The sequence below is a fragment of the Ambystoma mexicanum genome, chromosome 3p, assembly GCF_040938575.1.
Source record: "Ambystoma mexicanum isolate Mex_15411 chromosome 3p, UKY_AmexF1_1, whole genome shotgun sequence".
NCBI classification, from domain to species: domain Eukaryota; kingdom Metazoa; phylum Chordata; class Amphibia; order Caudata; family Ambystomatidae; genus Ambystoma; species Ambystoma mexicanum.
The window spans coordinates 140,172,212-140,196,837 of NC_090925.1; the positions used below are offsets into that span (position 1 = coordinate 140,172,212).

Here is a 24,626-nt window from a genome sequence, read left to right on the forward strand (position 1 = left end):
GGTGTGGGTGTCTGATGTGGAGAGGGCTGCTTGCAGGTTGGCATCATGGGTGATGGGGGCTGCAGTGTCCCATGTGGAGAGGGCTGCCTGCAGGTTGGCATCACGGGTGATGAGGCCTGGGGTGTCCCATGTGGAGAGGGCTGCCTGCAGGTTGACATCACGGGTGATGGGGGTTGGGGTGTCCCATGTGGAGAGGGCTGCCTGCAGGTTGGAATCATGGTTGATGGGGTCTGGGGTGTGGGTGTCCCATGTGGAGAGGGCTGCATGCAGGGTGGCATCACAGGTGATGGGGGCTGTGGGTGTCCCATGTGGAGAGGGCTGCCTGCAGGGTGGTGTCATGGGTGATGGGGGCTGTGGTGTCCCATGTGGAGAGGGCTGTCTGCAGGTTAGCGTCACGGGTGATTGGGGCTGGCATGTCCCATGTGGAGAGGGCTGCCTGCAGGTTGGTGTTACAGGTGATGGGGGTTGGGGTGTGGGTGTCCCATGTGGAGATGGCTGCCTGCATGGTGGAATCATAGGTGATGGGGGCTGGGGTGTCCCATGTGGAGAGGGCTGCCTGCAGTTTGTCGTCACGGTGATGGTGGCTGCGGTGTCCCATGTGGAGTGGCCTGCCTGAAGTGTGGCGTCACGGGTGATGGGGGCTGGGGTGTGGGTGTCCCGTGAGCAGGGGTCTGCTTACCCCTCCTGGGATTGCCAAGTGCAGACACACTATTTGGCTGTGGTGCTGGCGGGGGTTTGTATGGTGTTTTGCATCGATGATGCTGGGGTGCGACCGGGGTAAATGCTGGAGTTTCCACATGATTGGGCTGGGGTGCATCCGGAGTACGCGTGGGAGTATCCATGCGATTGGGCTGGGGTGCATCTGGGGTACGCGCAGGAGTTTCCACACATTTTGGCTGGGGTGAGTCTGCTGTACACGTGGGAGTTTCCATGCGATTTGTCTGGAGTGCGTCTGGGGTACGCGTGGGAGTTTCCACATGATTTGGCTGGGGTGCGTCCAGGGTACGCATGGGAGTTTGCACGCGATTGGAAAGGGGTGCGTCCGGGGCATGCACAGGAGTTTCAATGCAATTTGAATGGGGTGCATCGGGGGTAAAGCAGGAGATTCCACGCGATTTGGCTGGGGTGCATCCAGGGTACGGACAGGAGTTTCGGCGCGATTTGGCTGGGATGTGGACGGGGTTCACGCTGAGTTTTCACACGATTACGAAGGGGTGCTGATGGGGTATGCACAGAGTTTTCACACAATTTGTTTTTCAGTGTTACTTTCATTGTTACTTTGTATTCAAGTTAATACATATTAGATTTGCACCCACGCAGCAAGATAAATGTCAAAATCACCAATTAAATATAAACACAATCTAGATTTGTTGTGCTACGAAGTGCTTAGCAGCGGGGCAACATGAAGTTTCATAATGCACATGGGAGCAAGGGGACTTTGTACGGGAAGCCCCCTGTGAAGAAGAGACAGTAGTTATTAAACATGCATGCACACTGATATACAAACATAGGGAATGTATAAATCTACACAGCGTGCTCTTTTTATAAATTGATTAAACTCTGTAGTCAAGGGTTTGCGAGGTGAATTTTAAGTGACTGGGAAAAACTGGCTTTGCAGGTTGGAGGTCGAAGGAGAGGTAATGATTAACAGTGAAATTAAGCAGATGGTCAGCCAAACAAGCCGGACCAGGGTTTTTATGGCTTGACAGTATCGCGGAAGGAAGATGTAATCTCCTTAAGTGAATGGGAGCTTGTTGTTTATTATTAAGGGGGATTCGGCCATTTGCTTTTGGCCAACGATAAACTTAGGGTGAAGTGATGCTCGAGGCCAGAGTGGCTGATACTTCATGAGTTTCGATTGTTTTATCAGTTTGTGACCAGAGGTCATGTATGTTGAATTTGTAGTCGCTAAGTTTAGACTGTTCTGAAGACTCCAGCAAGTCCAGGTGGTTGAGATGGTTATCGTCAGTTCAAAGAGAACCTGTTTATTCCTAGTCTCCTCATGTCGTTTGAAGTATTCGTGCAAACCATGTGCAATTACGTTTCGGGTTAGGATGTCTCAGACCAGCTGTGACATGAAATAAATTATGTTTGTATGTGAATGTGTAACTATGTGATGATGTCACGACCTACCACGGATAAATCCTAAAAGAGGGTGTGTTTTACACATTAGCTGAAGATGGTACTTAAGATTATCGTGACCAATGAGGATGGGGGAATTGGAGAAAGATTTTATTTCTTTTGTATAGGTCTTGACCAATCACATCTGGGGGGGTTGCTTGTAATAAAATGTATGGGAGTGTTTTAATAGTTGCAAAAATGTATATAATGTGTCAGCTTGTGTGGTTCATAGAGACTTGGGTTGGTTTGACTCTACAGCACCATCTAGCCCCTAAACTTGCTTTACGTACAAACGTGAACTTGCTTTATAAGTGGTGAGCCTGCTTTGGATTAAGGTGATTAAAGGCCCATCCCCACTCATCCCATCTCGCAGAACCACATGTACCTGGACAACTTTCAAGACATTGACATTCACTATGGAAGACCTCACTGCCATTCTAGCATCCCTCAAAGCAACATTGTATGCAGAAGACATCCTCCCTGCCTCTCTACTCAAGACACTTCTGATTGAAGCACTCCTCCCTTACCTGACATTCATCATCAGCTCCCTAATGCATAGAACCTTCACCTCAACTCTTAAAACTGGAAAAATCCTCCAATTACTCAAGAAACCCACACTGAAGCCTGATAACCGCAGAAACTACTGCCCCTTCTCCAATCTTCCCTACCTAGGAAAAGTCCTTGAGAAAGCAGTAGCCACGCAACTCCTCCAACACATTGAAGCCAACAGCCTCCTACAGTCCAACCAATCTAGATTCAGAGCCAGATGCAGCACAAACTGCTACCATCAAAGTGATCAACAATGCCTTTAAAATCCTTAATGGTGGGCACCCTTGCACCTGGTTCTCCTTGACCTCTCAGCAGCAAATGACACAGAAAACCACCAGACATTCACTGACATTCTACATCACTGCATGAGAATCAGTGAGATTGTCCTCAGCCGTTTCAAATCATACCTCGCTAAGGACACCAGTTTGCACAAATGGATTCCTCCAGATCACAAACTCGCATCTACTGTGGAGACCCGCAAGGATCAATCCTCTCCCCCATGATCCTCAATCTTTACATGGAACTGCTTGGAAACCTCCTCCCTCCACACAACATACACATCCACCATTATGCAGATGACACACTGCTCTACCTCAAGATATTCTCCATTAAAGACATCCAGAGGCTCAAGCTCTGCCTCTCTTTGATCCAGTTGTGCATGTCCAGTGCTTACCTGAAACTCAGCCCTTCCAAGACTGAATTCCTCCTGCTGACTACTATCCACACTGAACACCCGGACATCCAGACCTGGCTCTCTGCCATGCACCTCGAGGGCTTCACACCCAAACTGGCCACCTGCATCAAGTCTCTTGGGTTTGACATCGACGGACAACTCTCCTTCAAACAACACATAGCAAGGAAGACACACACCACTTGGCACCAATTTCTCTACTGCAGATAATCTAGCCCTTCGTCCCAGAAAACAACTTAAGATCTACTGTCCAAACATTAGCCCTCTTGGATGGTGGCAATTCCTTTTTGGAAGACATTCCAATGATGACGCTGGGTCCCCTGAGATGTGTACTGCATGCAATTTATGTTTTTTTTTAATTTTAATTTTTATTTTATTGGACATTTGTATGGCGCCTATAAACAAGTGTTTCCAGGTGCCAAAAGACAAGTTGGTCCTGGGGGGCTGGGACATGGGAAAGAAGTAGCACAACAAATGATAAACAGTTATATTGGCCTTGTGACAATCCAACCATGCAAGTGCAAAACAAGGTGGTAAGTGCAGGGGGAGGGCTAGAGTGATAATTTCAGGAGTGGGGTGCCTAGGGGGGAGGTGTGCAAGTGCTGGGGAGTCAAGGAGGCAAGTGCCAGGGGAAAGATAGGGGGAAGTGAGAAAGAGGTCAGTGGACAGGGAGGACCAGGTTAGGGCTAGTGTGGGGAAGGGAGCCAGAAGGCAAGTGCTGGCAGGGGATGCTGAAGGGACCAGGCCGCAGCAGCAGAGGGAACGTTAGCAAGGGAGGGGGAGCGGGAAGGAAGAGGAGAAAAAAAAGTCTTAAGAATTTTCTGGAATTTAAGAAGATCCAGGTCAAGTCTGAGGTGGGCAGGAAGGCCGTTCCAGAGGGAGGAACCATGTTAAGGCTAATCCGGGGAAGGGAGCCAGAAGGCAAGTTCTGGCAGGGTATGCCGAGGGGGCTGGTAGGGAATGGTATGACCCCTGTATGACTCTGAAGGGACCAGGCCCCAGTCGCAGCGGAAGAGGGAACGTTAGCAATCGAGGGGGAGTGGGAAGGAAGAGGAGAAAAGAAAGTCTTAAGAAGTTTCCGGAATTTAAGAAGATCCAGGTCAAGTTTGAGGCGGGCAGGGAGGCCGTTCCAGAGGGAGGAACCATGTTAGGGCTCATCCGGGGAAGGGAGCCAGAAGGCAAGTGCTGGCAGGGTATGCTGAGGGGACTGGTAGGGGATGGTCTGACCCCTGTATGACTCTGAAGGGTCCAGGCCCCAGTCACAGCGGTAGAGGGAACGTTAGCAAGGGAGGAGGAGTGAGAAGGAAGAGGCAAAAGAAAGTCTTGAGAAGTTTACGGAACTTAAGAAGATCTGACACAAGTCTGAGGGGGGCAGGGAGGCCGTTCCAGAAGGAGGAACCAGCCGAGGAAAGGGATCTACCTCCCACTCTCTGCTTGGAGAAACATTTGACCTGCAGAGAGTTGGAGCCAGAGGACCAAAGGACTCTGGCAAGGAGGTATTTAAGGAGGGAAAGCTGGATGTAGAGAGGTCCCAGGCCCCAAAGGTGGTCTGGGACCTGGGTTCAAAAAGGTGAGAGCATGTGACCCCTTCCAGCAAGGCACTTCATTGTCTTCCTCTTAGGCACCGGATCTAACCTTAGCTCACAAATGCAGGACTGGGAAGACTCTGCTTTATCTCTCTATACGACTTAAGGCTGCCCCGATTAGAAGGATCCTACCTTCAAATGATGCTAACAAACTCCACCAACCGTGTTTTAAACTTCAGAAATACGGTGGCACAATGTTTGATACTGTGATGCCAAGTGCCTGGAACTCCTTACCCGCTAGTTTTAGGGAAATCCCGCAGCTAGCCCAATTTAAAGAAGCCCTGAAGACTACTTTCTGTCTGCTCTGTCTTGTTTGTCTTGTTTAGTATTTATTGTGTGCCCTAAGACCTGTGGGCAGGTGGCGCTATGCAAAAACGAAATAAATAAATAAATGCTGTAGTACGGCTCACGAAAGGATTCCACAAATTTGACCACATTACCCTAGCCATTCTCGAACTGCACTGGCTTACTGTAAGCCTATATCATCTTCAAATCCTGCTCTACCAACTACAAGGCTGTCACCCAGAATACCCTAAGCTACCACACTTAGAAACTCAGCCTATTATCCCCAAGAAGTAAGACATAAAACTCTTCCGGTGCAATGAGAAAAGAAAACAGAAGACAGATGTTCTCTGTCTATGCCCAAAGACTCTAGAACCTCCTCCCCATCAACATTGTCTGGCACCCTCACTTCTACCATGCAGGAAGGTACTCAAGACCCTCCCCTTTAAGGAATGGCTCCTCCCTAATACCTAGGTCCATACATCATTTACTCCCCGCCATTCCTGAGGCTGGGTGCTCTGATCCGTAGGAAAATCAAGATGGATTGGTATTGTTGGGGGGTGACCTAAATGTGGGGTGTAAAGATAACATCATTATTACTGAAACAAGATGTCTTATTCGCTCAGTTGTTTTAAATGGCCGAGATCTATTGTGAAATGCAAAGGTTGGGCAGAATTTTGTGAAGAGTGGAATCTTGTAATGTTTAATGGTTGCAAAAATGGCAACACACCTGGTAGTGATCACTCTCTATAGCCAAGACCGGTTATAGTGATCATGAGATGCTTAAATTGATGGTCGACATTGGATTAAATAAGGATGCCAGAGACAGAATAGGTTATGTAGACGTGAGCAATGGGGGCAATAGAATAAAGTGGATTGACAAGTATATTGACAGATTTAGTCACTGTATAATTCAGGAACAGGAGAGCCTGCTGCGGAGAGAAAAGAGGCGATTACGACAGGATATCAGGAGTATCAAGAGGTCCTATCATAATGGTGGTGAATCGTTGGCATTGATAAAAGCCCGCAAAAACCAGTATAATAACTGGATTAAGAGATGGAGATACTCCACCCGAAATTCACAATGGCAGTGTCGCTTTGCTGCATTGTGTAAGGGAGAAATTAAGAATGTCTGGGATACCCTACAGAAGGTGAAAAGTAGAAAGGATAGATTCATGACGAATCCCATAGACAATAGGGCCTGGGTCAAGTACCTTGAACAGAAATATGGGGCTCTGCATGTTCTGGTTACTAAGTCAGAAACAACCATCAGTAGAAATAAAAATAGGTTGTTGCATTTTGAATATGAGGGGCTATTAAACAAGATTAAGGTAACACAGGATTCAATGGCCCCTGACCTGAAAGGCCTTGCTAGTATAGTACTCTTAAAAGAGCCATTATTTTGGGCGGGACTCTTGACGGCACTGTTGAACAAGATTACCCAGGAAGGTGAGATACCAGAATCCTGGAGGAAATCCACCTTGATCCCAGTATACAAGAAGAATGATAGAGAAGATCCAAAAGACTACAGGTTGCTAGCTATGTTAGATGTTACTAGCAAGGTTTTTGTACGTTTTTTATTAAAAACAATACAGGACTGGTCCGATAAAAATAATGTCTTAGGTCCATTCCAAACGTGATTTGGCAAGAGATCAGCAATGACACATACTATCTTAACATTAAACTCACTGGTTAGAGCAGCCCATGATAAGTATGCCCCCCCCACTGCATGTTATTTGTGTATTAAGGCTGAATTTGATATGGTGAGGAGGAGACCACTGTGGGAAAAGTGAAAGCAGTGGAATCTAGAGCATGAATTGCTTGGACTGATCTGACAGCTTCATGAAAACACCAGCATAAGAATGAATTAAGAATTGGAATTTGATTTAAATCTCAATCAGATGTGAAAAGTTCAATATTGAGCTAAATACATTAAATAAATAATAATAGTAGGGAAATCAAATTCAAAGAAAATATGTAGATCAATGTGCTATTTTAAAAACGTAAACTCTTGCCCCACACAGAATTTGAAAAACACATATGCAATATTTTTAAGTCCCCTCACATCAAAATATAGTGACATACCCAGAGATAAAGATGTCCAAGTACCAGAAAGCATTCCGCAACTTAAAATGGGGAACTGCTTAATCTGAGGAGAAAAAGGACAACAGTTTCAAGTCACAGAAAAGAACCCAATTTTGTATTTTCTGCCTCTGTGTGTGTTTATTTTCCTTGCAGAAATCAAGAGTTAGGTTTGGGAAACCTACAGATGTTGAGAAATGTGCACCTTTGATAGGAGTGTCAGAAGTCAATGCAAAGGATAGGCTGCTGTGTTTTTGGTGAAACTTTAAAATCTACAGGCACAGAAAAATGTGACTTTATAAGTGGCAACTGAGAGAAACGGACCTGAATCAAATAGGTCTGAACTCTGTAATCTACCATTCTGTTCAATTGACCTCCCCAGCACTGAGATATCAATACCTATCCCATGCTTTCTAAAGGAGTTGAAATTTGTGGAGGTTGTTCTATAAAGATAATGATGCCTCTGAGGTAAGGACAAAGGCTGATCCTGCAATTCATTCTAAGTTGTATATTCTGCATCTATGTATATGGTGGGTTTAAGACGATGAAAAAAGAATAGGAGTTCAGCTTGACCAGCAAATCTGTTTTGCCCAATCGTCTATTGCAATCTCCCTGGCCCTCCTGAAGGAATAAAATAAATACCAGGTAAAACAGTGTTTATCTAGAATCTGGGATACTGGTTCAAGACGGACAGGAATGAGAGTCATACAATCCCCAAGAACTTCAAACTTCAAAGAATGTACCAGGCAGAAGTCAAAAAACATTTAGCCTTGAACTAACAGCTAAAGAACTAAAGATACCAGACATTCTGCAGTGGGCAGAAAAAACAAATCACTGCATGTAATATTTGTAAAGTGAAGAAGAACATTTGTCTTCTAAATTGTACACAGGGATTTACTATGTTTTTCATAATTCTTACAGGGAGGGTCGTAACAAGCACATTTTTTGTAAAGCGTCCATTTTGAAAATGTCTATTGGATTTACATTTAGTGAATTTGCATTTTGTCACACAGAAACAGCACCCACCAGGGATACATGTATCCTAGCGTCGACAGTGATTTATTTTCAAATTTGTTTATTGGCATTTTAATTATAGTTACATATTTCAAGGTGACCGATTGGTCAGCGACATTCAGCCTTTGTGGTTAAACAGCAATTTTTACATAACAAGAACATGAAAAACATTAGAAACTTAACTATCTCCGATTCAAGGGTGGTTGATGACTGATGGGGTTGCAGGCGGGGAGGGAGCTGCCGGGCAACATGGACGCGGGTATGGGCCCTCCAGGAATGTTAATGTTGGAAGGGCTTGGTTTCGAATTTCTTAGGCAATCTTTCAGGTCTTGTGCTAGGGCCGGTGGGTGGTTCATGGGGGTTTGTCATCCGAGGAGTGAAATAGCCTAGACATGGTGTCTTTCCAGGCAGCAAGGGCCATGCTTGACTCATCCGTGGATCTAGCCACGCTGTCTTCCCAAGCTCTTGTTTCGGCGGTCGCCCATCTTTCAAATTCTTTGCGCCATGCTTTTTGATTTGGTCCTGCTGGCCGTTTCCATGCCATGGCGATGGTCCTTTTGGCTGTTATGCACAGCAAGTCCATCAGCTTGACCGCGTATTTAAGTTTGGCCAGTCTAGGATAGCAGCCTAAGAGGCATTCCGCTGGTGTCCACTTATATCTGGTGACTTCTGCCTCTTCGCAGGTTTTTTTAACCGTCGACCAGAGACTGCGCGTTTTGGTGCAGTTCCATAGCATATGGATTAGATCTGCCCCCTCAATCCCACACCAAGTGCACTGTGTCCGGTCGGTTTCGTTGAATTTAGCAATCCTGCTCGGAGTTAAGTAGGTACGATAGAGTACATTTAATTGGATTAGCCGAAATCTCTGGTTTCTAGAGACCTCTTTCGGGAAAGCCAATGCTCTGCTCCACTCCTCTTCGGACAACCTCTGTCCCATGTCTGATTCCCAGCGGGTCTTTAGTATATCACCGCGGGGATTAGGGATGTCAGCAAGGAGTTTATATATCTGAGATATTGCTTTCCCCCCTTCGCTCAGGGTGTACATCAAAGACAAGAGGGGAGTGGCCTCTGGTTCCTCTGGCCAGGTGTCCCATTTAGTGCGTGCTATCTTGCGGATCTTTTGGTACCACAGGAATTGGCCAGCGTGGATGCCCTCCACCTCCTGCAGCTCAGCGAAATCCCTGAATGTGCCTCCGGAGTATAGATCGCCCCAGGTGTATACACCCTTTTCCTCCCAGTGCCTAATGGTGTGGAGGGTGGTGACAGACTTGTCGAGTTCCGAGAGTATTGGTACTTCTTGGAAGTAAGGTTGCTTCAATTGTAACACCGTCTTGGTTCTACTCCATATTTTCCTGCCTAGGATTGTTAGAAAAGGCTGTTCGTGTAGCAGAGTTTGAGGGGCCCAGAGCAACTCCTTCAGGCGGATTGGGGAGATCATGGCTTGTAGGAGGGGGTTCTCTGAAGTGGTCCCGTCCGCTAGCCATTTGGTTACATGGCTTAGCTGAGCTGCGAGGTAGTATTTCTCTAGACTTGGTAACTGAGTCCCTCCTTGATTGTGCGGTAATACTAAGGTAGACAGTGCCACCCGATGTCTGCCCCTACCCCATAGAAACTCCTTAATTATTGTGTCTAGGAGCTGGAAGAAGGGTTTGGTGATATAAAAGTGCACATTCTGGAACCCATATAGGAACCTAGGGAGAATGATCATCTTGGTTATTGAGGCCCTGCCCAGCATGGACAATGGAAGCTTAGACCAGAAACTTATGGATTTGCGCAGTTTGGGTATCGCAGCCAACGTGTTTCGTGTATGCATTTGTTCTGGGGTGTGCATTATCTGGATCCCAAGGTAGCGGAAAGATTCGGTCTCCCATTTTATGCCCACCGAGGGAAGCTCTTCTGGAGGTTTATTTCTCAGGGATGCTAATGGGAACATGCAGGACTTCGTTTTGCTAAATTGTATGCCCGAAACTTTGGCGTAATTATCAAGGATCTCTAGTAGTGTCGGGACATTGAGATGAGGGTTGTTAACATATATTAGGACATCGTCTGCATACAGTGAGACAATATGGTCAGTCCCGCCCAGCCTAATTCCTGCATCAAAAAATTGCTGCCTAAGGAAGATTGCAATGGGTTCCAAACCCAGGATGTAGAGCATGGGGGAGAGTGGGCAGCCCTGCCTAGTGCCCCTGCGAATGTCCCATGTGTCCGACACATATTTCCCGGATTTTATTCTGGCCCTGGGTTCATTATATAGGATCACTACCCACCTGATGAATCGTTGGCCGAGTCCAAAACCTTCCAGGACCGCTACCAGCCATTCCCAATAAATGGAATCAAATGCTTTAATAGCATCTAGGGAGAGTAGTGCGAGTTGTTTTTCGCTTGTGTTGGTTTCAGCTATGATGTGCTGAAGCCTGCGTAGGTTTAAGGACGTGTTACGTCCAGGTATAAAGCCGTTTTGGTCTTCGTGTACTATGTCGCCGATCACTTTGGACAGACGTCTCGCTAGTATCGTCGTCAGTATTTTCACATCATAGTTGAGCATGGCGAGCGGGCGGTAGGAGTCACATTTATCAGAGGGTTTATCGGGTTTGAGCATCGGGACCAGTAAGGTTTCCCTCATACTATCGGGTAGGATACCAGTTTCGAATGTCTCAGTAAAGACCTGGTGCAACAGGGGCGTCAGGGTGGGTTCGTATTCCTTGTAGAATTCTGGGGGGAGTCCATCGCATCCTGGGGTCTTACAAGTGGCGAGGGACCTAATAGCCTCTGTTATGTCTTCCGGTGTGATGTCGGAGTCTAGGGCTTCGGACTGTGTTGGTGACAATCTGGGCAGGCCAATTTCCTCCAGGGTGTCTAATATCTGGTCTTGTGGGACCTTGTGTGCGTGGGAGTATAGTTGTGCATAGAAACGCTGGAAGGTATTGTTTATGTCCTGTTGGGTCCTATGTTCTATGCCTTGTTCGTCTTGTAGCGCTGTGGTAACCTGCCTGGGGTGTTCTCTTTTGCAGAGCCACGCCAGTAGACGACCCGGTCTATCGGCCTCTGCATGTGCTCTATTAGTCCTAACGCTAAAATCAAACTTAGCCAGCCTGTCCCATGCCCTGGAGCAGTCCTGCCTAAGAGAACTCAGTTCTTCCTCCCTCCCCAGCGTATCAATAGGGGTGGACTCTAGTTGTTGGACTTCCAGCTCTTTCTGATTCAGTTCCTCCCGTAGCAATTTCCTGATGCCCCCTGCTTTTGCAATTGCTTCCCCTCGTATTACCACCTTTAGGGCGTCCCATAGCGTACCTATTTGGTCCACACTGCCTGTGTTTACCGCTATATAGTTTTCTAAGGATTCCCTGAGCTCATCCCTGAAGGTCGGGTCTTTCAGAGCCTCAACAGGCATTCTCCACATTGGGATGGGCGGTCTAGGGCTATTGTGTTGCCAGTCTAATAGGAGTGGGGAGTGATCGGAAATGGTCCTTCCTAGATATTGTGCGTTAGCCGTCTGAGGCATATGTTCCCTGCTTATGAAGAAATAATCTAGCCTCGTGTGAAGTTTGTGTGGGGATGAGTAATAGGAGTATGTCCTTTCGCTTGGGTGGAGATCCCGCCAAGCGTCTACCAGATCAAGTTCGTTAACAGTTACCTTCAGGGATGAGGTGGCAGCGGGAAAGCCGCTTACCGGCGGATAAGACCTATCTAGTTCAGGGTTGTGAACACAATTAAAATCACCCCCCCACAAGAAGAGGCCATCCCGATATTGTGACATCTGGGCGCTAAGTGCTTTTAAGTGAGCTGGGATGTTATTGTTAGGGAAGTATGAGTTTACTATACATATTTCTCTTTGTTCCACTGTTCCCCATATGATCAGATATCTACCTTCAGGGTCCCTCACCAGCTTGCGTAGGAGAAACGGTACCTGGGGGTTGAACCAGATGAACACCCCTCTGGCGAATTTAGAGTAGGGGGCTCCGTAGCCTTGTCCCCCCCAGTGTTCTCTAAGCTTCTCATCCGCTTCGGCAGTGCAGTGAGTCTCTTGTAGGAGAGCGATGTCCACTCTCTTTCTCTGTAGGTAGGATTTAATCCTGTTCCTGCGGAGGTAGGTGCCCAGGCCCCTTACATTCCAAGTCAGTAGTCTAATGTGTGTAGTCATCTTGTTTTCGCAAAACGCTGGGAGAGCCCCCGCTTCCTCCAGTGATGCAGACGGTGGCGACCGGCGTCGCCAGTTCGGCACTGTTTTGTGCGGTCCTGCCCATCCTGGCCCTCCAGCCAATTTCCCCACCAGTCAGTTGTGATTTTGCCTTCGGAGATCTATCAACATTAACAACCTTCATCTCGTAAGATGGATCAACAAAAATGAACAACAATAAACTGCCCCCAGCAGTTGTTATGAACTCACAGCGCTCGGGGGTTCCCGGGCTTTCCAGTCCTCTCCAGGTCTTCCAGCCCGGGTGGTGTGTAGGTGTTTTACCTGCACCGCTTCGGTTGGGGTGGGCCGCCAGTGTTTTTGCACAAGAGCCTCCGAGCTCCTGCCCGAATGCGTCGCCTTCTTGGTGTAGCGATGTGATTCATTCCGAGGTAGTAACCGTAGTTGATATGTCCTTCAGCTTCTCGCGTGATCTTTGTCGTTGCCCTGGTGTTTATTATTACTCGCTATTCCCTCCGCATCCTCAGCCAGATTGTTGTGCTCGAGCCATAGGTTTGCCGCCGCCGGGGTTTCAAGAAAGATCGCCTTCCCGTTGTAAAGTACTTTGAGTCTTGCTGGATATAGCAGCATGTATTTAAGGTTGAGTTTCCTTAGAGTGGCCTTCACTGGTATAAAAGAGTTTCTCGCCCGCTGTACCACTGGGGTGTAATCAGGATACATAACTATTGACGCCGCGCCTCTTTTGATCTCTCCGCCTTCTCTCGAGAACCTCAGAATGGTCTCCCGATCCCTGAAGTTTAGGATTTTAGCTATTATAGGTCTCGGATGTGAGCCGGGGGGTGGTCGCTTTTGAAGGGATCGATGAGCTCGTTCCACTGAGAAACCCTGGGTGAGTTTACCTGCTCCGATTTCCTGCAGGAACATCGTTTCAATGTATTCGGTGGGGACGGGGCCCTCTGAATCCTCCGGTATCCCCAGTATTCGGACATTATTGCGGCGGGCACGGCCTTCCGCATCTTCTGAGCGCGTTTCCAGTCGAGCTACTGTGGATTCTAGCTCTTTGACTTTCGCCTTGAGTTCTTGTGTGGTCTCCGCGGTGTCCTGCAGAGAGGCTTCAGCAGTGACCATTCTGTCGGTTAGGTTTCGTGTGTCTTGTCTCATCAGCTGAATGTCTGATTTTATTTCGCCGATCTTGTCTTCCATGGATGTTCGCAGTGCTGCTATCGCTTGTAGGATTTGAGAGTCTCTAGGATCCGTCGGCTGAGTCAGAGATCCTTGAGCAGCGCTCATTTCTTGTGGAATTTGTTGTTTTGGTCGGACTGAGGTGAAGGCATCCATTGTGACGAGTTTGGGCTTGTGCTTCGGAGGTGACATTCCTTCTAGAGAGGGCTTTAGTGGGGTGCTATGTGATGTCCGCTTCAAGCTCGTCCACCAGGGCTCCCAGAAGAGTGTTCCGAGAGGTGTGTGCTGTGTCTCGCTGCCTGCAGTGGCAGCGTATCCGTTGGGTCGCTTGTGCAACTGTCGCCCTTGCTTCTTGTTGTTGTTGGGCTAGATTGTGTTCCTATGTTTTAGGGCTGATTCGCACAGTGTTATGGCCTCTCAACGGCCCGGTTCTCCGGTACGCTTACTTCCCGCAATGTTACTCTTGTCGGGACCACTGGCTGTTAGGAGTATGGGGCCGTCGTGGTTTGGTGGGCTTCGTGGCCCGATGGGTCCCCAGGTCGTTTTCAGTGATTGTGTGGGAAAGTGCCATTCACTGGCATCTTGCATGCAGCGAGGTGCTCCCCTTCGCTCGTCTCGTTGTTTCAGGATATTGATCGGGTGGTTGCCAGCGGATCGTTCTTCCTTTTGGGGGTTATGGTGTTGGTTTCCCGGGCCGTGGGTGTATCCCTTGGGCAGGAGGTGGGAGGTGTCCGATGGGATGAAGCCACTCTTAGCCGTCGGTGTAGGACGTCCCTTATGCTGGGGCCCGGCACCTCAGCGTTGTGTGTCGATCCTCTGCGCTGAATGGGTGGGCCGTGTGATGGGCCCCGCCGCGGGGCACACAGGGCCCCGTTATGGCCTGGATGGTTCTTGGTGTCTCGGGTGGCCCGTGTCCTGTGTGCAGGCCGAGCGGCAGGGCCCGCCGACGTCTATTAGGGCGAGTATTGCCCGGTAGCGAGGGCCTCCACCAGCCGGGTTTAAAGAAGGGTCGGAAGGCCCAGCACGCCCTCCGCGGAGTCCCTCGTCTTTTCTGTGGCCCGTAGCGGCCCGGGCCACCAACCTCGACCCACTCCCCTTCTCCTGCAGCGGCGGTGCGTGGGGGTGAGCGCCCCGCGGTGGTCTCAGCGGTGGTCCCAGCGCAGGGACGGGAGGCGCAGTGTTCCGCTCCCCGTCCGCGGCACAGATGATCAGCGGTTCACAGCATCCGGAGCCGTGTGATGTTCCCCGCCGCGGGGCTCACAGGCCCCCGTTATGGCCTGGATGGTTCTTGGTGTCTCGGGTGGCCCGTGTCCTGTGTGCAGGCCGAGCGGCAGGGTCCGCCGGCGTCTATTAGGGGCGAGTATTGCCCGGCAGCGAGGGCCTCCACCAGCCGGGTTTAAAGAAGGGCCGGAAGGCCCAGCGCGCCCCCCGCGGTGTTCCTCGTCTTTTCTGTTGCCCGTAGCGGCCCGGGCCACCAACCTCGACCCACTCCTCTTCTCCTGCAGCGGCGGTGCGTGGGGGTGAGCGCCCCGCGGTGGTCTCAGCGGTGGTCTCAGCGCAGGGATGGGAGGCGCAGTGTTCTGCTCCCCGTCCGCGGCACAGATGATCAGCGGTTCACAGCATCCGGAGCCGCGGGTGCCGCCTTCTTTAGTTCCCGGGCTCTCCTCGTCTGCAGGCTTCGGACGGAGTCGCGGCCGCCATCTTGGATTCCCGGGGACCGAAGCGCACAGGTCGCGTTTTCGGTGTTGCCGGCTCCGTTTTCGTTCGGGTTTTCTCTCGGGCGATGCAGGCTCGGGTGAGGCTGCTGGAGATGTGCTTATTGCCGTCCTCAGTTCGGGCTGGAAGTTCCTACGAGGATCGGTCTCAGGATCAGGGCAGGAGCTCAGGAGAGGTACGTCCTCAGTCCATGGATCTAGGCCACGCCCCCCCCTAGCGTCGACAGTGATGAGCCACTTGCTTTGATACTTGTATATAATTTGTATATGCATGTAGAAATTAGCAAAATGGACAAATCAGTAAGTTATTAACCAATTATGCTATCATGATGGGAATTGCGTTGTTTGATTCGGGCCAGAGAGGGAAATCTGGTGAGCTGATTAGTAAAGTGGTCATATGTGGGGAACTTACTATTTCAGAATGTTACAATGTTTAATGCAAGAAATCTCTGACATGTCATCACATCCAATGGGAGGAAAACTGGGTGGGGTATGTCTACTTGATGTCACTTTTGGAACACTGTCAGGTCACATACACTGATCAATTAGATTGGGGAAATTGTATACACCTCAAAAAGGTGGGGGTTTGGGGTATATTAAAGATTAAATGCACACTCACTGGAAGACACTGACAGATTCACTTGCTCGCTCACTCACTGACTGATGCAGAGGAAGAAGAAGAATTGAGAACAACAAGAAGTAGAAGGAATAGATTGATCTCCTTTTGGACCCATTTTTTATTATTGCCAGAGCCCTGGAAGCGAGACCTAGTAGGAGTTAAAGTCCCAGGCCTTCTTCAGAGGGAGAGACAGCAGACAGGCTGTGGAGGAGAGCTGATCCCATGCTGCTGACTGATACCCACCTGTCCCTAGAGGGAGAGAATAGAATCAGTCAATAAGAGGGTGCCCGCCTGTTTGTGACACATCCAGAAATAAATTAATTTGTGAGTATAATATAAAGGGAATCCTTAGGGAAGTGATACTATAAAGGGAATCATATTACATCCTGGCCCTGTTATTTGTTAGTACTTAGCAGTGGGAATATATAAATTGATTGTGCATCCTGGAAAGTTAGAGAATATTTCAGAAGTGTATGTGCTTGTGGAAAGATATATTTTATAGACTAGGCCCATGGTGTGTATACTGGGAGATCCCATAACTCTTTCTCTGTGTAATGAACTCACTGTGTGCATACCTAGAAAAACAATATCATTGAAGTAATTCCTGGTTATACCATCAAGCAGAATATTGTTGTTAATGCTAAGTTGTTCCAAATAAAAGGGAATGGGTGATGCATCGCTACTTATTATCATGTTTTTAAGTGAGAAAGGTAAGCTTTTTACAGTCATTAAATTGAAACATCACTGAAAGGAATCTAGTTTACATACATGTTGGACATACATTTTCCTTTCTGCAAACTATTTACATACCTGAAGGTCCAGTAGTTTGTTGAAATTAAGTTTTATAGAATGCTGCTGAAATTCTGACATGTCTATTGAGTAAGGTGTTAATGGGGTTGGTCTTTTGAATAAAGGTGAAGTTGAGAAAATTAGATAGGCAGGGATACCTTAAACACATTTTTCTTTTAAGTGAAAGATTCCTCCTAGACTCTCATGCATACAATCCATGGTGCATGTGGCTCAGGGTGAATTAAATGAATAGATACCTTTAGTGATGTGTGCGTTGCAAAACTCTCTATCTCTATAACTATAGCTTTGAAAACTAAAGTAATTAGCGTGTTGATTGTTTTTCATCATTGCATTCGAATTTAATGGATGTTCAACTTATTTACCTTTAAATTGATTCAACTATTTGTATTTGTTTAATAAATATACCTTCAGTGCAACACAGTGTGTTTCTTGTCCCAAATGGGGAGGGAAGCTGTAAGGAATCCATGTTATTAAATTGGGGGGTTCCATATTCATAAAAATAACTTTATTGAATAAAGGAAAATGGTACATGCCTGGTTTGGAGTGAGTGGAAAGTTCCCCTGAATTAGATTGTGCCCGATTAAAACATCCTACAGATCCATACTGTTTCCTCCCCTAGTTACTTATAGATCCAATGCTGACAATGGCCCCCCTCCCCTGTTGTTAAGTCCCCACTCCTATGTTTCTCTTGTCGCTACCCTTGTGCTTCCCTGTATGATTGTAAAGCGTTCCTTTGTATACCCTAATGATTATAGCTGGGGGCCGCGCCCATAAATTACTCATAATTTTACCTGCACTCAATAGATGGAGCAATAAATTCTGCGCGTCCCTGATTAAAGAAACATTTGTGTCCTTTAAGTGTACATCACTATCACTTACATGCAGAAAAGATGCTGGGGGAAGGAGGAGAAACATAATGAGTAGATCAGCAATAACGCTTTTGTACATTTCTTTTCCATCGGACAGCAGTGGTTTTAATAGCTAATGTGCTATATAGATTCTAGCCATCAAGTGGATGCCTCAAGGTATTAGGGGCATACCAACAAACAAAGTGGCAGGTCCTGGCAGCGTCTCTGCAGCTTTTTAGAAGCAATTCGCGTCACTCCCAGTTACGCACCTTGTGACACTGTTTAACAACTTCCTAGTGAAAGGGGTTCTTACCCCATCTATGGGAGAAGAGACCCTGCCGTTGCTGTTAAAACCAAAACAGGATTCAACTTTATGCACTTCATAAAGACTCATCGCAATGCTTAATTACAATGCAAAGATTTACTCTAAAGTGTTAGCAAACAGACTAGTAGTAATTCTACCTTCTCTTATTCACCTTGATCAGGCAGGCTTTATCCCGAGATGGCAAACACCTGACCGTATTGGTAGGGCTATCAATATCATAGAATGGGCTAAACACCATAACACCTGTCTGGCAGTATTATCGATTACACAGAAAAGGCGTTTATCCGGGTCGATATTGGTCATAAATTCAAAATGTCCTGCACCAATTTTCATTTGGATCACATCTTTATTACACTGGGAATTGGTATTAACTAACTATGTTTGCCCCACTGCAAGGATCAAAATAAATGGCTGGTTATCTGAATTAATACCCTTGACAAGGGGCACCCGTCAGGGCTGCCCCCTCTCTCCACTGCTATTTGCTTGAGCTATGGAGCCAATTGCTCTAAGAGTCCTGTCCCATGACCACATCAGGGGCATTGAAATCGCCCAAACCCATCAAAAGATTGCCCTCTGTGCAGACAATCTATTATTTTTCATGTAAAGCCAAATATAACACTGCCAAATGTAGTATCTATATTAAGAATTATTCCATAAAGTTTCAGGATTTAAAATAAACGATTCCAAATCGCAAATCCTAAAAATGACTGAATAAGACAGGGTGGTTAACAGGCTGAAAGCACAATATGACTCCCAATGGTGCCAGTACGCATTAGAATATTTAGGGATCCACCGAATGAAGGCACATCAATAGTTGTACCAGCAGAATATCCCACCACTCTTAAAACATGAAAGGAAGATCTGGCAAGATGGGCGCAACAGGAAATCTCTTGGCTGGGCAGGGTTACAGCAGTGAAGATGTCCATATTGCTTAGACTCCTATACATGATTCAGGCCCCCCTTTGATAATTCCAAGAATGATCTTACATGATGTGCAATATAATTTTTTTCGATTCATCGGCCAAGAAAACTCCCAGGGTCGCATGGCGCTCTATGTTGGCAGCTAGAATCAATGGAGGATTTGGTTTTCCATGACTTGGAGAGCTACTACTACACAACCCAACTGTCTCCGTTTTTGGCATGTTTGATCCCAGGAGATACTAAGCAATGGGCAGGAATTGAGAAGGCAAGGTTAGGGATAGTGATACACCAATGGTGTTGGATCTCCCCGCAGGATAGTTGTTAGCTGAGATCAATACTGCCCACCACTAGAACTTCGATTACTATTTGGGATAGAGCAGGTAGGACATACAACACAACCACTTCCCCTTTACCACACACTCCAGTGATGCAAAATCCTGCATTTCCTTCAGGCCTAAACTCTTGCACTTTTATGCAGTGGGCGGATGGAGGTTTGAAGAGAATTGGACAACTATTTATTGAGGGGACTGCAATGACCTTTCAGGAATGTAAACATACCTTTCTACTCTCCGATTTAGCCAAACATGTGTACATACAGCTACACCATTGGATTGGGAATGCCAGGATGAAAAAAGGGGCGAGTAGGGACACTAGGAAATCTGAAGACATAGAGCCTCATTACAGGTATGGAGGTAACCATGCCGCTTTTTGTGGGTTCACTGAATGGAGAAATACTGGGCCATTCTGACCTTGGAGGGCCCGGTATTTCCCCATTCACATTTCAGCCCCCATAGGGCTCAATGGGAATGGGGATGATGCTAACAACGGGCCCGTTAATGACAGGCCCGTTGTTAGCATCCTGGGCTGCTAGCGGGACCCGCTAAGGACGCCTGGTTTTACCAGGCGTCCTTGGCGGGTCCCGCGAGCAGACCTCGTAATGGGGCGGTAAGGGGTTAACGGCTCCAGCACCTTTACCGGCACCGTTAACCCCTTACCGCCTTCCTCGTAATGAGGCCCATAGTCATTGGGGATCCCCAGGCCAAAAGATCTGAACACTATACAAGATCTTTAATGGAAAGCGTTTTGGTCCCTTCTTGACTATATGGCTAAATGGGAGGCAGACATTGGAGATCAGCTTGGTACAATATTTTGACTAGAGCCTCCAAATCATCTCCATGTGTTCAGCTGAGGGAAACAGTTCCAAATGACTATGCCGATGGTATCTCACTCCTGAGAGGATTCATCACATGAATCACGCAGCATCCTCTACTTGCTGGCATTGCGGTCTAGCCCAAGGAACTCTATTTTACATGTGTTGGACATGTTTGCTTATCCAGCAAAATTGGAAGGAAGTGTTATCCTACATTAAAAGGATTACAGATATTGACCTTCCGCTAGATCCCTTAATGGTTCTATTGGGCAATGAAGAACCTGATGGTATCTATAAGCTCTCTAGTAGAGGAACCAAATTAATATCCCACCTCATAGTAGCAGCCAGAATAACACTGTACCACAATTGGAAAGAGTACACAATTCCAGATGTACGGGAATGGTGGGCAAGGATATGGATTGGGTTAGCCATGGATAAAATCAATGCAGCCAATTAGGGTGAGATACCAAAATACGTAGATACCTGGCTTCCCTTTATAGAATGAGTGCCGTCCCAAGTGTGCACCATAAATCTCAGATATGCATGCCTTCATGATGATATGGCATACCAAGATAAATGTGTAGCAACGTCCAGAAGGAATACTGCAGCTGTTCGATAGATTGCTTTGTTAAGATAAGGAGCCTAAGAACTTGATAGCTCGCGTGCTGCACAACCTGTTGACCTATACATATACATCAATACATATTTATTTGTTGTCTCTTCTTCTTCTTCTTCTTCTTCTTCTTCTTCTTCTTCTTCTTCTTCTTCTTCTTCTTCTTCTTCTTCTTCTTCTTCTTCTTCTTCTTCTTCTTCTTCTTCCTTTTTGATCTCCAATAGAGACCTTGATTTTTGAGAAAGTGGACAGAACTCATGTGATCATATATTAAACTGCTTTGGTTTTCTCAACTCAGTACAATTGTCTATCTAGGTGTATTGTTTGATATGCTATGTTTAAAAAACCAAATATAAATATGATTTAATAAAAAAACAGGGGTGCCTTTATTTCTTTTTTCTTTTCTTCACAACTGCCGTGAGATATTCTTGAAATACGTCACGTAGGATTTTAGAAATACTGCTTGTGTGCTATCATTAGCCAATTATCCGGGAGTTCCAATCAGGTTAATGCATGTAGTAATAACAGTTGTCACATTAAGTACTCCAGATTATTATAATGCCAAACCCGCAATGACCCTCATTAAACAGTAGTTTAGCCACATAGTTATAGAAAGAGGGTGCACTGTTTTCATTGGGCTTAAGGAGGGGGGGCAATATATGCCACATGCACTGGCCAGCACATTGTGGCTCTCTGATAGAGAATTTACTCAATTTAAAAAACGGAGTTTTGTACATACATGTTTATTCTTTGAAGCAAATAGAGTAGGGAGTGATGGTATGTCCCAAAAAAGGCATGAGCGAGTCATTTTATTAATGAGAACACCTGCGAGCAAACTTTATTTCGATTTAAATGGTACTTTTGTTCCAACTCAACCCAATATGGTTCTCATTTGTCCTGAATTACACAGAAAAGTCATGCTCTATACGTTAGTGGTTTACATGTCACGATCCATGAATTTCCTGGTTAAAGTAAACTTCAGGGAATGGCTTCAGGTGAGAGTTGTGTAGTGCTGAGTGATGGAGAGATTAATATGCACTGTCACATCCTTTCTAGATATAAAAGGAGGCAGTGATGCTTGTTCCAAAACAATAGTTTTGACGTCTGTTTCTTCGCACTTGTTTCACATGTTTAGGTTTCCTTAGCACAACATTTGAAGTTCTATGCCTGGATTGGACTTTTCAACGCGATCCCAGGAAGACGCTGGACTTGGGTGAATGGATCGATCTTGAATGAAACGCTGTAAGTCGCTCTTCAGAATGTTAATATACAAATGGAAATCTAAGATTTGCTTGAGCTCCAAAATGATTGCTGATTTGGTCAGTGGTACTCTTCAAAGCTCTGTAGACATCTAGTAGGTGACTGTGGGGGAGGGGGACTGCTACAGGGCCTTCCAGTGACAGCGGGTGAGCCTTGAAACAAATGAGGTTAAAACAGAAGCTCTGGAATATAGCAAGCAAGCGAAACAAGATAGCTTGACCCTTTCCAGAAGTATGGATGAGTGTTATCCACCCAATAAAAAGTATTTTGGAACAAATTGGTAAAAAGCCTGGATTTAGAGGCAGTTCTGAATCTGAACACTTATGATATTTTTACATATATTTTTTCTACAATGCTCACGTTTGGTCTTCGAAAGAAAGAAGCATTTCAGTATTTATTCTTGATTTTACTGGCGTCTTATATGATTCATTTTGATCATATCTTTGATCTGCCTCTGTGACAGCTTTTATTATTGCAGCTATTAATTTTGTATTGTTTTCATTTTCTGATAATGATTTGTTTAATACCTGATGTTTATCTTGGAAGGATGTTATTTAATTGTCTAAGGTTTAAAATTCAAACTAATTCACAAATAAATACATTTGTACACATCAGAAATTGACTGCAGCAAGCAAGTCATGCAGGTGCCTATCAGTAAATGTGTGCTACCGAAAAACGGTAGCAAATATTTGTACCACAACATTGAAGCTGTGAGTCAGGTACCGTGTGTCACTAACTCAAAGGGAAACATTCTAATCATGAATGAAATTGTGATGAACAGGTTTCTGCCTCACAGGGGTACACAGATGAGTTGAGGTAGAATTACCCACTCAGCCCTCACACTTCTACAAACCAAAACACAATGCAATCATAAAGGTAAAACCGGGATAGTTAAGAGATATACTTCCTTCGCCGATTTGTGGTAACATGGCCCAAGGGCAGGCTATACTCTTAAGTGGGGTGTGACGGTCAACCAATAGTGACCCAAACAACACAGCATCACAGTCCAAAATAAAGTGAATGCCCAATCAAGGTTTCTCTAAAAATATAAACACTTTAATAAAACTCACCATCTGCAAGTAGAACGAGAAGTGATTACTGTACAAAAACCCACCCCAAAGAAAGGCGACAGATTAGAGAAAGTAGCATTCTGGGTGTAGTTCCAAAGGTGGCAGGTAAGATACTACCATGATAGGATATGGGTTGAATACAGGAGCGATCGGGACCTGGCCAGTGTCTAGCACCGAAGTGGACCAAGAAGGCCGTTCAGTGTCACAGTACCGGGATTCAGTTCTGGGTGTGCTGATGCATCAGACCTGGGGTTGAACTTTGATGGGAGCTGATCAGGCTCAGTGGGGCACGTAGGATCGTGGGTGCCCTGACAGCATGTGGGCGTTGAATGCTAGAGCTCTGTGCGGTCATACAGTGTCCATTCAAGTGATGCAGGTCAGGGCAGTCCCAAGAACACTTCACAGTTGGCCAGGCAGAGTCGAACTGTGGCTCCTGGGAGAGGTCGGCGAGTGACGGTCCAGCGGTTCGAGTCAGTGGGTGTTGGTCGTGAAGTCATGATCAAAGGTGCATCAATCTTCTATCAATGAGGCAACATTTATCAGGCTAGCTGGGCTGATCCATGGTTGTCGCCCACATCATTTTATGTACTAAAAATCAAAAAAGCTAGGGCATTGCACCCTTGCCAGATGGCAATTCCTCACAGATGTGCCAAGTGAAAACTATACCAGTATAACATTTTTCCCCAAAAATATTTTCAGAGCTGTTAGTAAGGGTGTTGTTACTACATACCAGATTACTTCCTAAGTATATTATGACAAAAGGCCTCACTTTACTGTCACAAATGTACCCAAACAGTGCCTTAGCAAACTGTTGCATAGGAAAAGAGCAATGAAATCCAAGATGGAGGTCTGAGCTTTTAACACCTCCCCTCCCTTCATCTTGTGGTTAGATGTCCCACACTAAGAATGATTGGAAACTAGGAGGAGACGGAGACCAAAAAACCAATATGACCAGAGATTACAGGTCCTGGGATGTCCCATCAGTGGGGTGAAGTCATGTGAGGTATGTGAATGGGAAGTGCCACAGCAGAGGGGGAGAAGCCGTGGAGAACTAGAAGAGGCGAGATAGGGGTGGAAGCTTCTGCATCCTGGAGAAGAAGTTACCTAGAGAGACCTGTGCCCAGGAGGCACTCTGACTGGGCTGGACTGGGGTGCCTGACTCTACCAGATAAAACCATTTGTTGGAGGGGTTTTGAAGCCTGGAAATCTTGTAATGAAGACTGCAGAGAATTCGGGAGAGAGTGTTGCCAAAGGAGTCAAAATGATGGAGACACATGAGAGATCCTTCGAGAGATTGAAAGAAATGACTGATATCTTCAGAGCAGTGTTATGTGAGAAGTCAGAGAAAACACTGAAACTGGAAGTCCACGGGAAAGATATGTGTACTCATGTTTGGCCTCATCCTGCATGTTGGAAAGTATAGTAAAAGTACCAATGCATCTAAAAGACGTTGTAAGAGAGAGAGAAGGGCCTGACACTACATTCTGGGAAAGGTATCGAAAGTACCAACGTTTACAAATACAATGCGAGAGGAAAAACAGCATAGTCACTGCATTATTAGAACTATATTTTAACCGTCAAAGTTTCTAACAAATACTATGACAGAAGGAAAGCACAAACACTGAATTCTGGAAACTGTAGTTCAAGTTCTAG

General features: G+C 46.4%; 1 protein-coding gene across 1 annotated transcript in view; it reads left to right on the forward strand.

The window, feature by feature from the left end:
• Positions 1-24,626, forward strand: part of LOC138579500 (killer cell lectin-like receptor subfamily B member 1B allele C) — a 288,643-nt gene that overhangs the window by 157,956 nt on the left and 106,061 nt on the right. The window contains exon 3 of the mRNA XM_069649820.1: positions 21,779-21,885. Within this exon, the coding sequence (XP_069505921.1) occupies positions 21,779-21,885 (107 nt within the window). The remainder of the gene's footprint in view (positions 1-21,778; positions 21,886-24,626) is intronic.